At 36.3% G+C, this 14,989-nt stretch overlaps 1 protein-coding gene and 1 long non-coding RNA gene across 2 annotated transcripts in view; both read right to left on the bottom strand.

Moving 5' to 3' along the window:
* Positions 1-14,989, bottom strand: part of LOC105388391 — a 29,057-nt gene extending 14,068 nt beyond the window's left edge. The window contains exons 1-3 of the mRNA XM_011559290.3: positions 14,567-14,989; positions 13,895-13,990; positions 1,439-1,574 (exon numbers count right to left, since the gene is read on the bottom strand). Coding sequence (XP_011557592.3) covers positions 1,439-1,574; positions 13,895-13,990; positions 14,567-14,662 — 328 coding nt within the window. The 5' untranslated portion in view covers positions 14,663-14,989. The remainder of the gene's footprint in view (positions 1-1,438; positions 1,575-13,894; positions 13,991-14,566) is intronic.
* LOC105386150 lies at positions 4,544-5,765 on the bottom strand. The gene is made up of 3 exons (XR_007266816.1): positions 5,508-5,765; positions 5,239-5,424; positions 4,544-5,050 (listed from the first exon to the last, which is right to left on the bottom strand). It is a non-coding gene; the product is annotated as an uncharacterized LOC105386150 (long non-coding RNA).

The raw sequence follows: 14,989 nt of genomic DNA, 5'->3' as shown, positions 1-14,989 counted from the left end.
CCCCTTTCCTAGGTGGGATGCAGTAGTTGGTTTACTGAATTTTAGTGGTGATATAATAATTCTACTAGTCAAAACTGTTCATAATTTCCTAAAATCAAATTATTTCACAAAGAAAAAACCCTAAGTCTTAAAAAACCTATTAAGGAATACAATGAAATACAAGAATTAAAAACCTAATTAAAGATACTGGGTAATTTTATCAACGTTTGCGTTCATCAACCTTAGATGGGAAAGCTCTTGCAAAAATCCGCCGCAAATAAGGTTTCCACAATAGTGGCACAAGTGGCCTTCCCAAGTACCTGTCTGTTGCTCGTTTGGTTAGGACGAGTGGCAGATCAAAGGGCGTTAGCGAGGAATTGTGCAGCACTACAACTTAGTACCACTCGACTTAAAGTGGAAATGGGAAGTAGGGATTGTAGGCTGTTTTGTCGTGAAATGAAATTGTCGGATTTTTTGTCGCTTTTTTTTCAATAGTAGATATTCAGATAAAATTGTCTTAATCTTAAGAGTTCACATTTAAATACTTATTGATAATACAAAAGACAACTCTTAATTAAGGATCTAAAACTTTTTGATTAAAAATAAAAAAATCTGATCTCGAGATAACTATCGTTACCACTACTTAAATGGAATCAAATTCGTCTAAATCTATTCGTTAATATGCAAATAATTAGTTTGAAGTAGGTTATTGAAATCTAGTTTGAGTTTGAATAAACAAAGCACACAATGATTTCAAGAGGAGTTCTCGATTCTACAGAACAATAACTGGAAAACCAACATATGCAGGCAGCTCTTGCTCTCGGCTAAGAGCTTTCTATCAGAATTTAGTTAAAGCCGACCAGTTTTGAGGTGGGTTGGAAATACTCGAATGTATATTTATGCATAGTGAGTAAAGGTAAATTGTTTTAAGCTTAGTGTAGTCTGAATCTAGATTAAAGCTTTTAGCTTTAAGTCCACCCTTTCAGCTTAACATAGCACTTTAGTTCAACCTGCATCCGAATTTTGCTTACTGCACGCTGATTTGCTGCTGACGATGATACTCGTTGTTAAGACTAGTGAGAGGATCTTCAGGCAGGTTGAAAACATCTGACAGTCGGGTTGCCCACTTACCCGACCACTCTCTCGGCACGAGCTTGCTTGTCCACCAACCCGCACTAGACCAGCGTGGTGGAATATTCCTAAAATTCTTCCTTCATTGGCAGGAGACCTGTGCCCCAGCAGAGGGGACGTGATGGGTCGTGATGAGTAAAGGTAAATTGTTATAAAGTTAAGTGTAGTCTGAATCTAGATTAAAGCCTTTAGCTTGAAGTTCACCCTTTCGGCTTACTATAATACTTTAGATCAACAAAACTTGTGACATATACTGTACGATGATTGGCTGATGTATCGAAACTCGTGACTTACTGCGCACTGATTGGCTGATGACAATTATACTCACAGACCACCGTGAGCTGGTGCGGAGGCGACGCCGCCGTGTAGATGGGGGTCTCGAGGGACACCTCGCACCAGTACGTGCCGCTGGCTGCCGGGTCCATGTTGTCCAGGGTTATTGAACTCTCCGTCGTCAGACTCATCTGGAGAAATACATAACATTAATTTGTGTAATGTCAGGAACTGGTCTTTTTTATGTTACCGTGAGTATAAAAGAAGCGGCCATATTGAACGGCACTGACTCAGTACTTTCACTTATAACTTTGTTTAGGTGCCGTTTGTCAGAAAGTTCAATAGCTTAGGTCCTTAAAAACCTAATAAATATTTTTAAATAATTTAACGTTTACCGGATTTTGAAATGCCACTAAGTAAAAGTTACTAAAAATAATGATTTGTACATTGCACATTGTTTTAGCAAATAAAATTTCCTTTTCCTTTCATTCATTTAGAAGTCAAGGGAACTCCTGAATTGAATAAGACAAATTACAAAGCATCTAACAATGTTTGAACGAGTAATTTGAATTACCAAGTCGCTCTCAGCCCGTACTAAAAACGTTCAAAATGGCTCTCACGTTTTAACTACAGGTTGCTAGTAAAATTTTACTTAAGTAACAAAAAGAAGCAATTAACGTCGCCACGAAAGGATAGTTTAATTATAAATTAGTTCTGCCAAGATTCTTCCTTATTAATAAGCCAGAGAATCCGTAAGATAAGGGATTAAGAGCTACTTTTGTTTGTCATCGTCACCGCTTGTGGAGGTAAATAACTTTGTGAAACTAAGTTGGAGACATGAAGGAAAATTTAATTAAGTAGATTTATATCTTCTTTATTCGCAGCACAGTACTTAACTATAAAGTAGGATATTTGACAGATAACAATGTATCAGGTGAAATAATAGAGGAGACAATAGCATAAAGGTCGATTTACATCATACAAAAGCAGGGTTAGATAGGTACATAAATAATTTTGTGATCTTCTAGTTTCAACGAAAACTAGTATTCAATCGAACAAAGAGCTAGTACAAGAACTATAACAGAAGAACAGTTTGAAAAGACCGCTGTCTTCCGCAAAACAATCAGAGAAGGCGGACAAAATTCATCAGAAAAACTAACAAAATTAGCGCAATTTAAAGGTAAAAAGTGAGATGGTTTTCAGTCCTGTAGCCCTACTCTTGGCACGCAATGTATTGGTTTCATCTTGCCTTCTCGCCATTTGGCACTCCCGAAATCGACGGTGGCGCCATCTTGTCTTAACTATTGAGCGGTTTTCCGTCGAAAACCATCAAAATCGAGTCCAAATTGGGAATTGGCACTCTTGACAACCTTTTTGACAGATGTTATTGTGTTCATTCTTGTGTTTAGGCAAGTCATTTAGGCAAGAACAAATAAACAACTTTTGAGTGGAGATTTGTGAATAAAGTAGTTAAATTATAGCTCGTTTGGCGCTACAATGTACAGGAAATTTAAGTACAATGTGTACCATCGCTCTTACGATCAAGGAAAACATCGTGAGGCAACCTGCATGTCTAGATTTCGCACATCTAGATAATATGTGAAACCCATATGTAATGGCTCGTTTGGCACAACAATTTACATAGGATTTAAGTGAAATGTACCTATATTATCCCTCTTACGATAAAGAAAAACTTCGTGAGACAAGATATCTAGGCAAGAACAAATACATTAACTAACAATTTGTGAGTGGAGATTTGTGAATAAAGTAGCTGAATTATGTCTTGTTTGGCGCTACAGTGTACATGAAGTTTAAGTAACAATGTTACCATTGCACTTACGATGAAGGATAACATCGTGAGGCAACCTACATATCTAGATTTCGCACATCTAGATAATATGTGAATCCATCATCCCGCAGTGGACCAGTATGGTGGGAATAGCTTGTTTGGCGCTACAATTTACATGGTTTCTAAGTTAAATGTATACCATCCCGTTTACGATGAAGGAAAACATTGTGGCAACCTGCATATCTAGAGTTTTCATATCTAGATTATAATGTGAACCCACCAACCCGCAGTGGACCAGCATGGTGGGAAATGGTCCATGCATAGTAAGGCAGTTTAGACGTTAGGGAAATGTACAATGGTTCCATTCGAGATAGCCAGGTGCAGGTACTTACACCCCCGCAGAGAATATAATAGAGCAGCCCGTTAAGCCACAACACCCGGATTGGTGGGAGGATCCACCATTTACTATGGAGATGAACCACCTCTACGAGCACCTCTACATGCCTAAATACTATAGTATCTTGTAAATATTTCAAATGTACCTATATTATCCCTCTTACGATAAAGAAAAACTTCGTGAGACAAGATATCTAGGCAAGAACAAATACATTAACTAACAATTTGTGAGTGGAGATTTGTGAATAAAGTAGCTGAATTATGTCTTGTTTGGCGCTACAGTGTACATGAAGTTTAAGTAACAATGTTACCATTGCACTTACGATGAAGGATAACATCGTGAGGCAACCTACATATCTAGATTTCGCACATCTAGATAATATGTGAATCCATCATCCCGCAGTGGACCAGTATGGTGGGAATAGCTTGTTTGGCGCTACAATTTACGTGGTTTCTAAGTTAAATGTATACCATCCCGTTTACGATGAAGGAAAACATTGTGGCAACCTGCATATCTAGAGTTTTCATATCTAGATTATAATGTGAACCCACCAACCCGCAGTGGACCAGCATGGTGGGAAATGGTCCATGCATAGTAAGGCAGTTTAGACGTTAGGGAAATGTACAATGGTTCCATTCGAGATAGCCAGGTGCAGGTACTTACACCCCCGCAGAGAATATAATAGAGCAGCCCGTTAAGCCACAACACCCGGATTGGTGGGAGGATCCACCATTTACTATGGAGATGAACCACCTCTACGAGCACCTCTACATGCCTAAATACTATAGTATCTTGTAAATATTTCAGTACATAATGAAAAAGATTTAAAAATAAAAACATACGTAAGTTTCAGAATTCTTTATCTTTATAATAATACAGACATACTTTTGTAGAATAATAATTTCACCACCACTGTTGAAATACTTACAAACTTATAATATATACGGGACATATTAACATAGGAACACTTTTTCTCATATTATTCAACATTTCTTAAAACAAAAATGTTCATATATTTAAATCAACATAGGTATTACCTAATATAAAATAATATTTTAGTCACCGGAAATATAAATTTCTACTTAAATCATCACATTATCCACTACTGCACAACAACATCATTCTGGACCCATAACTAGTGACAATGGTTATGGGTCTAGATGCCCTTAACTTTGTATTTCTTGATAGCTGTTGCGCAATTTCTATGAGGATATTGACTCCATCACGGGCAGCTGCTGCAAGGTCCCCTTTAGGCTTTAGGGCATTAGCCCATGCTGTCAGCAGTTCGGCCTATCCCTGCTTTTCCTCTATGGCCATCACTCTGTCTACTTCTACATCAACTTGGTAGCGGCGGCTGGATCTATGCTGTGAGGTGCTGTGAGGATGAGCTGAGCGGCTTGATAGTTTAGGATGGGCTTAGGATGCTGCACCTCGACTTTAAGTATGTTATGATCCTGCCATTTACCACGGCAGTCCTCAGTCTGAAAAAAATAATTACACATTAAACATTAACTAACATTTAAAATAAAATGTTTTTCTTTCCAATACTTAATATTTAAAAAAAGTAATGAAGTATGATTAGTGGGTCATCTTGGGGGATTTTAGCTTACGGGGATTTTAATTTGGTAGTCATAACAAAATGAAAAGTAAACTTAAGATTTTAACTTACTTTACGTTAAGTCCATCTTTTCAAGACCCTTCGACCGCATTTAAGGTCGAGGCCATTGATGTTATTTTCTCATAATTTTAACTTCCCTAGGTCGGTCTTAAGAAGATCCCTGGCCATTCCTGGGTAACTTTCTAGATATTCTACAAGTAATTTCGTCTGGCGGTACGACGGCCGAGTTGCGGAACTCTGTGGGGAAAAACTAGGTTCATTATAATGATCATAGTGGATATACAGATGATTCTAACACGTTTGGTAACTGAACAACTTACCATAATATTGGTTTTTAAACTTTTACGTTGTTACTTATTATGAAAATCCACCGACCGGCCATGACAACAAGAATTTTAATGACAATTTGTTTTTTTTTTCGTTTTCATTCATTCTTTCACAGAGTAACTGTCAAAATTGACTCACAATCCAACACAAGTTAGAACCAATTCGAATTAGAACACGATCGTGAGCCAATTCATGTCGGGAGTGCCAAATCTAACTTGAAATTGCCATAAACTTGTGTTCGATCTTGACACAATATGAATTTACGTCTTGCGTGCCAGGAGTGGGCCTACTGTTCACTTTAGTATGGAAACCCTTGTTGAGTTTTCTCCGCCTTCTCTGATTGTTTTGGCCATATCTTGGTGATACCTGAATCGATTTGATATTGAAATATCTCATTTGAAAGCTTATAAGTTGACAATGTTTTTAAGCTGAAGTGCACAAAAAGTTGTTTTATGAAATTCTTTTTTAATTTAACTTATTTGTTTTTAGGTTTTGAATATTTTTTAAAATGTTTATCTATTTTGAGGTATTGTGTCTAATTTAAGTCTAATAATGCACATTTGATTATTTTAATTAGTTTATTAAGATGTTACTAATGCTAAACAAACAAAAAAAGTATTGAAATATGGCTAGTTTTTTTTATTTTCGGTTTTAAACATGAAATTTTGGCAAAAATTCATAAAATCTTTAAATATTAAATATCTAAGAAATGGTTAGGTTTCGGATAATGCATTATAGGGTATAATCGACTGGAAATGCCTTCCTCTATCACCTCCTGAAAGGATCAGGTCTACTTACCAATAACCCTGTATATGTCCTGCGCCTTTTTTGAGCGATCTGTTACAAGATGCTTTCCCTAAATAAATACACACAATCTATGGCACTGATTTCCATTACTTTAGAGACAACATAACATTGTCATAATAAAACAAAAAGGTTATGATTGAATTAAAAAAAAAACCTTCGTTACATAACCGTTCGTAAAAAACTTATTTTTTCTCTTCGCATTATTTGCCATATTTAAGATTTAAGTTTAATCACTTTGGCATTTTTATGGCTCACGAAGCATTTTAATAAATAATTACTTAGCTGGGTTATAAAAATCTCTAATGGACGAATCGTGTTATATTAGCCGTGCAAGAATTTCCAGGCTTCCATATCACTTTCAGTCCTAAATTGTTTTGTTTTATTCTTTCTTCAAATTATTTTAGGAATAATTTGACTGATTTGAATATTAATATAGACGTATTATTGGTACCATATTATATGCATGGAAAAGTTATCGTGCATACCCTTCGAATGACAAATATGCAATTTTTTGTCGCAGAATTCCCCTACGGCAAAGTAAACCCCGAGAGAAAAGCTTCATTTTAATAGTATCTGATAATGGTACCTACTAATAACTAATTTCCAGCCAATTTACTGGTTAATATATACGCAACGCCTTGCGAAAGGTGGCTGGATATGATTGGATGCGGAAAGCAAAGATCGCATCCAGTGGCGTGCTTTGGGAGAGGCCTACGTCCAGCAGTGGACTGCTATAGGCTGATGATGATGATGATACGCAAAATAAAGGCAAAATTTTATAGATAAATATATACAAGGTTACACATAGAATAAAAAAGGCCAAGAGCGTGCAATCTCGGGCAGTAATCGTGGAACACCATTTTAGCTTGGATTTGCCTAAAATTACTATTAGCCGTGTTAATTTCGGCCCTTCACGAACTTGGTCTCTTATAAAGGACTAATATCTACTTGAAGGACCCGCCGCTATCTCGATGGCTTTGTGACAGTTATACGATTAGGGACGTTATCGCATAAAGTTTTAAGCAGAGTTTCCTGAAGATTTTTCGTTTATTTCTCGTGAGCTTTCGGCTATGGTCAAGAGGTAAAACCGAGGTAATTCGTACAAAAATTGTATCTATATTATTCAGTACTTATGGGATTTCTTTATCTTTTTTATGTGATAAAAATTATGTGCTCCGGAGCTTTTAATTTTACACAAATTTGCTGGCACGATTATGATTAGATTAAACTTTTTTTCTGAATTTACAACCGTTATTTATGTAGACCTTACGGTCGGTTCGAAATGTTTTATTAAAGTAATTATCTATATTATAGCAAAAATAGTCATTTTAATAGCGAAAATTCCACGGGGCAACCTTTTATAAGAAAAAGAAAAGTTTAGTCCATTAACACTTTCGGCTACTTTAGCCGAACACACAAATATATCTCCCTCTGAAGGTCACTCGCCCAGATTTATAGCATAGACCTATGAAATGGGCTTTACTCTTGTTTAAGTAGACTTAAAAGGGTCATGGGTTAACTGGACTGGTTCTATCGTTTCATAGAGTCTTGAAAACTTTTGTTTACAAAATAAGATAAACTCTATTTAAACAATATTCTGCGTATCACACAATATTTGTCATCACACTCATCAATCTCCTTCTTTTTCTTTGCGAAATGGTGGAAAACACTAGAGCTGGACTGGCCAGTTGCTGACTGCAGTGTGTGCCTGACGTATACAGGGTGAGTTATGTACCCTGTAAGTTATGTGCAAATTTTGTGGGTAACAAACGGGACATTTTGAGAATTGCAAAAAATATACTTAAAAAATCGCTGGAAGTAGGTAACGGGGCATACTGTTACATGTACAGAGATGCATTTCTGAAAACGATTCATGCGTTTTATTATACTGTACTGTTTGAATCTTGACTAACCTACAAGCCACCCTATATAAACTGGCAGATTTTCGTGCTCCGCCTGAAAGACAAATTTTTATGACTTCAAATTATAAGTATTTATGTAGGTATCTTATATAACTAACGCTGAATTACAGAAATTAATCTTATGTCGACATTAAACGTATTGCTAACTTGCTATGAAACAATTCAGACAGACATAGTTTTAATGCCAACATTAGCTTAAAATTCCTTTCTGCAACTCAGTATTAGTTAGTTACCATTACCAGAGCCGCGAGCACAGGATTCGAAACCTCCGTTTACGTTGCGTATCGTCAAATGTCACTGTCAAAATGTAAGGCAAATGATGATGGGCACAAATATATGGAAGCTGGGACCATCACCAATGGAAATGAGTGATACGTCGTTGAAAAGGTACTTTTTTGCAGAATATGAATAACGGAAGCGCTAGTACTGATTTACTGTCCAATTTGAATAATCGTACCTTGTAAGTTTTTATATTTTATTTCAGTAATTTTAATGTTTTTGTAATTTTTTCACATTCATTTTTAATTTTTATAACCAAATTATCATCATTAATTATAATATTATATTTGTTAACTAGGTATCTCAGTAAATAAAACCAGTTGAAAATAATTTCTCCCATTTTAATAATACGTGTTTACGTGTATTACGCCCTAACTGTCATCAGGAGAGAGAGTGCAATGCCATAGAAAAAAAATACTTCCTTCCGACAAATATATTTCAAAATGGACAACTCATACGGATTTGTCGTCATAATATTTTTTTGCTCATTTGAAAAGAGCTATCCAACGATGTATGACTCATCTTTATTGGACATAGGTCCCACAAACGCCCATTGTCATTTGTTAGTTTCAAAAGTGGCATTTATTTTTTCCATATGTTTGTGTAGATTCGAAAATAGTTTCGAATCCTGTGCTCGCGGCTCAGTATAATAATGTGAAGTTGTTATCATATATTAGCGTGAGACGGTTGAACATATTTTGTTAGCTTGTCCACCTACTACAGAAACAAGATTATCTATTCTTGGACCAACAGAGCGCCTACCTCAGCTATTACAACACCCAGGCCTGCTACTCCAGTTTACTCGGGAGCTAGGCTGGCTGAGCTGAAATCAAGGGGATATGTACAAAGGTTCCACTCGAGAGAGCCACGTACAGGAACTTCACCCCCTATGAGAATAGAATAGAATAGAATAGCGTCAAGCGTCATATAACCATGATGCGTGCCGTGGCGGCGGGCGTACTCCGTGAAGTCATGGAAGAGCTAACTAATTGAGAATATCAAATTCTACTCCAAGTTCGGTTAGTTGGTAACTTTATAACGTGAGATATTATTAAATTAACTCTTACAACGCTGTTAAATTTGAAATAGACATAACCTATTAGGCAGTTACTATTAATTAAGTCTTGGATGTTATGGATGTATCATCTTTTTCTAAATTTGGATCATAATAATATCTCAGATACTTAATTGACAAGTTCTGAAATATGAATGCCTAACTTAATTTTTATTCCGGATATAATTTACATCTGAATAATATACACCGTATCGTATATATGTTACTGTAAAAGCCCGAACAACGGTAAATCCTAAGATTTACGCGTAAAACCTAAGATTTACCAACTCTTAATGGTAAAAGTCCGAAAGATTTTGCGATTCGCACTTTTACCACTATTCACTTGGTAAATCTTAGGATTTACATTAAGGCACGGTAAATGTTGAAAAAGCACATATATGTGCACATTAACACATTGGCATACTTAATAGGAGTAATTCCACGTGCAGCAGTTGGGCAAGAAAGACCTGTGAATGAACGGTAATAACTGAAGTTTCACACCGAGTTGGATTTCGGTTCGGGAACAGTTGCAGTTTATGGGTTTTATTAGTTAGGAAACTGATAGCACGTAGTGGCTGCTCGCAATTACTGGACGAGAAAACTTCAACATTAGAACGCTGGTTTTGTGGCAGTAAGTATCCAGTATATGTACGAGTATATAAGGCCTTTGCCCAGCAGCGAGACACTAATATAGCTAGTTAAAAAAAATATCCAGTTGGTATTGCGCCCTAAATATTAATAGTTGTCTATAAACTTGCTATACAACAAGAAATTGTGAGACAGCAAATAAAACAGTGAATGTATAAAACCTTAAAAATCCTGCGACTATTTAAATTAAGTTTAAAAAAAATATTACATGTTTACAACTGTGAATTATATCAGTGAATCTATAAATAAAATCAGAAATTTGCAAACATAATATAACTTTCTCATCCTCCCGAAGATAGAGTTTCTTGCCTCTATGTACTTGCATTGCATTGCATCACGACGGTTAACACAATAATAATTGTAGCCCGTTACAGTATCCGTTACAAGCAGTGTGTAACTATTATTTATTATTATTAACAACTACAGCAAGGAACTATAAATCATGAACGCTGGGTTCCGTTGCCTGACACCTCGTAGTAGTTTGGACACAGTTTGCATCTGATCTAATAAACTACACCTAGGTATAGTCCTACTACGCTAATGTTGCGAGAGAAACAAGTGTTAACACCAAAAATACTATATTAGCGCCATAATTAAGCCAGTTGTCCACGTAAACACACACCAAACGCTAACTTTTTTCAATCGACGACTTCAAGACGAATGCTTGCATCTTGCGAAGAAACAATTAGGTTTACTTATAGAGTTGAAAACTGAGACGTTTTTTAACGTGACTGACTAATGCATGAAGTAGGTATGATTTAGATGCAAACAAAATACACCTATCTTTTGACATTTTACGTATACAAAACACATATATAGCTGAACATAGTAGAGAGTAGAGAATAATTGAGGGCGTGGCAATCTAAGAAAGTGGCCACACTATTATAGTATAGAAAACGGACAAAAGTATCACGATACTTTAGCAGAAAAAATCAAAACGAGAAATGTCTCAAATATTTACTAATTATTATTATTATTATTTTTTATTATTACTAAACATTTATTTTCAGATATAACATCCATAGTGAATTAGTAAAACATTATAAAATGCCACTTTTTGGGGAGGTTTATGTTAAGAGAAGAAATTAGTAGGGGAGAGGGGGGCAGTCTTGAATGAATTTCATTAAATCAAATCAACTGTAACTTTTATTTTATTGTGTATTTCATAATGTTTTTTTGCACTGAAACACGTGTTGGTTATCCCATTATGTAATTACTATAGGAGAAAAGTGATAGTATCACACATCGATATTTTTATTACATTTTTTTTCTTGCTCAAGAAAAAGTTCAAATGTGCCCCGGCAATTCTTCTAAAACTGTGTTTACCGATTTTCCTGCAAAAAATTATTTAATTGGTCAGAAAAGCAGTGACTTGCAAATTATTATGTCTGGGGAATTTATACCGACTCCATATTCTTACACATATTTTTACAATAGGCACACAATCGCAACGAATGGCGCTCCACAGTCCACTCCAGAGTAAATGAGTTCGAAAAAGCCCGACTAGAAACTCTTGACTCCAACCGCCTGCAGCGCAAGACTCGTCCGAAGCCCACTTACAACTACACCTACAACGGCCGTGGCGAACTATTCTGCAATCCTTGTAACCGGACCTTTGCCACGAAGCTGGGTTTCGCGAGTCACATTCGCGCCCACCGCCGCAGAAGTCCTACTAGCCCCTGAGGTCGCCGTCATCGGATCACGATGAGGAGGACATCATCATAACGTTTGACACTAGTATTTTCTAACCTCTATAAGAATAACAAATACACATTGAAAGGCATTCTATTACATCAAAATAGTACTTTTTTACAAGAAATATAAGCAATGTATGTTAATGGTTAGAAATTAAGTACCTACTCACCAGTATAAAACGCTGCTCTTTCATAAACATCGTATATATTAACTAATACTTCTCCAGCCTCATTCTCCGCCAAACATCGTAGGTAAACGCTGTAAATCATCTGTCTAGCTTCGCTGCGAATGGTTTTATTCATTTTCACTTCGTGAACAAACTCAACAATCCACAAAACTCCAAAATTAAGCAAAATTCGATTTGTTTATACAGGAACAGGGCGAGTTTGACATTCAAACCATAGAAACAGACCACAAATCACAAGTTTTTTTTTATTGCCAGGTTTAAATCTGTTTAGTTCCAAAAACATTAATCTCTACTCTTTTGTGTTCAGCTATAATATTATGTATACGATACATATAATATATGTCAAAAGACGCGTGAGCAGTCAGTAGGCCTCATTCTATTTAATTTCCGATACTGACAAAAAATAAAATTATATTAGTACTTAATTGTGACTACCCATCTTTTAACTGTTCTATGTTAGCGTTGTCGGAATCTATCCACAAACATGCCTTGTTTGTTGTAGACTTCAAGGCTTGGATGCAATTTAGTAATTACGTCATTGTACAATGTATATTGTATAGTTTCAGTTAATATGAGTTTCTTAGTCGTTCACTCCAAAATGTATATTTCATTATTATATATTGTATATTATTATATATATATAATTTCCCATCTTTTAACTGTAGTAGGTACTTCCTTATTACGCGCTATAATAACAATAGGTACATATGCCATAACATGGTAATGTAATTTTTATAACTTACATTAAACAAGTTTATCCGCCTAAATAAAGAAGCCACACCGTGGGCTCTATTTTTAACAACACTTACATTAATAGTTCCTCCAGCAAAGCTGCAGTTTTTTTTTTTTTTTTTTTTTTTTTTTAGATTTTATTATCACTCCACAGACTTTATGTCCGTGCCTTTTTGAGAGATCAATATATTGTGAGAGTTTGGTTGTTTTTTGTCTTCATCTTTTAACTATTCACTACTCAATGTGGAAGCTTATAATATATATATTTTATCTTTTATATATATATACCTATATATTATTAATATTTTTTTTTTTAAATTTTTTTTTTGCACTCCTGGAGGAAAATCTACACAGACACCTGGGAAGGGGACCCAGGTAGTGTCGGCCTTTAACCGACTAAAAACCCCCAGTTGTGCATTTCTTGTTTTTTTTTTTTTCTTTGTTTCACACAGTCACACTTACAATTATAATGGCAACAAACATTTGAAGGGTAGGGCCAGTGTCAGCTGTCTTCAGAGAACTTAACAGACGCCTGTCAGTGGCCACACACTCCTTTTGTCATCGCTGTTGTTTTGCCTGGTGTTAATGTGTGACAGTGTTCTTAAAACTATCTTAATTTTATTGGTTAGTTCTTATACAGATAATATTAATTCATGATATACTATACAATACCTACATATCAAAACTATACAATACATGCTATATACTATACATAACAAAACTATAAAATACATGCAATACGGTTTGGCCGTCAATATAAAATTAAAATCAAAATTCTCCTATTCCGCTCCATTTTGCGTTGCCAAAAGCCTTGATTGCTGGGCAACGACCTCTTTGTCCCGATTTTTTATTGCCATCTTTAGGTTGTACTCGAGGATCCGTTTCTTCGGTGCTGTTATTGCCGTTCTAGCGAGGTTGCCGATAGCGTCCTCGGTGTCATCCGCATAGTAGGTGCAGGCGGAGGTGTGCCTCGACAGCAGCTGCAGTTGATTTAAACTAGTTTATCTAGTCTAGTAAAGAAACCATACCACGGTCTCTATTTTGAACAACACTCACATTAATAGTCCCCCCAGCGAAGCTGTAGCTGGTGAACGGAGGCTTCCTCTCCCGCACGTACTGCAGCAGCTTGGCGCCCGTCCGCATGAACTCCACCTGTTTTTTTAACATTTAAACATTAATTTATAAAAACCAATTACAAATGTACAAAGTTTCATGAGCATTGTCCTCTGAACTAGAAAACTCTGTATTTCATTTCAGAGGATAGTTTTCTTCCAGTGATTGGTGAAAAAAAAAAGATTTTTTTACATTTACATAGTAACCTACCTACCTAAAAATAAGTTTATGTACGGTCACGTGCAGAGAAACCTGACCCCCCTCTCATACTAACAATGCTTCTGAGGGGGGTCAGGTTTATCTGCCCCTTACTGTACTAGATCGAATGCTCATGTATAGATAGTATATGCTACGGTTTAATACACTCACGGGCACTAAAAGGAAAAGTTCCACTGACAAAATGCCGAAACGACACCAAACAACCCCAATTTTTTAAAACATTTAATTAAATTTTTAACAAAATATTACCGTTTTTAGTTGGTATTGTCCTGATGCTCTGTCAAATGTACTTTAATATTGCAGAAGGCGTCATTAAGCTAGCCTTTTCCGTTTAGGAGTATAATTTGGTGCTTTTCAGAGTGGAAGTTTTTCATTGCTCGTGAGTGTAGTTGTTACCTTATAGAGCAGCTGGGGAGGCACCTGGTGCAAGCAGCGCAGGGTGGCCGAGCCCCCGCGCGCCACCCAGCTGGGCGCCGTGAGACGCACCTCCATCTCTGTCGAGTGCCCGTGCCCTGGGGACAGACGAGTGTGATGAGCGATGAGAGGAATTGATGAGACGGGAGGAAAAGGAACCTGTGCTTGTGTTGAGGAAGGAAGTCAGGCACCTACGTACTAAATGAAGTGCATAAGATTGTTTTCGGTGAACGAGTCACAAACATCCATACTTACAAAACTTTTATTCTGGTTGGTTTGAATTAGGCAGATATTTGATTAAATTATACTAGAGTAGGTGAATTAAAAAATGAATCAATTATTACACTGACGAGCAACAAAAAGTTCCACCTGCCGTATACGTCATTGAAACTTTTTCATTGCTTG

This window comes from Plutella xylostella, chromosome 12 (assembly GCF_932276165.1).
Source record: "Plutella xylostella chromosome 12, ilPluXylo3.1, whole genome shotgun sequence".
Lineage (NCBI taxonomy): Eukaryota > Metazoa > Arthropoda > Insecta > Lepidoptera > Plutellidae > Plutella > Plutella xylostella.
This window is presented reverse-complemented; position numbering and strand designations above follow the sequence as displayed.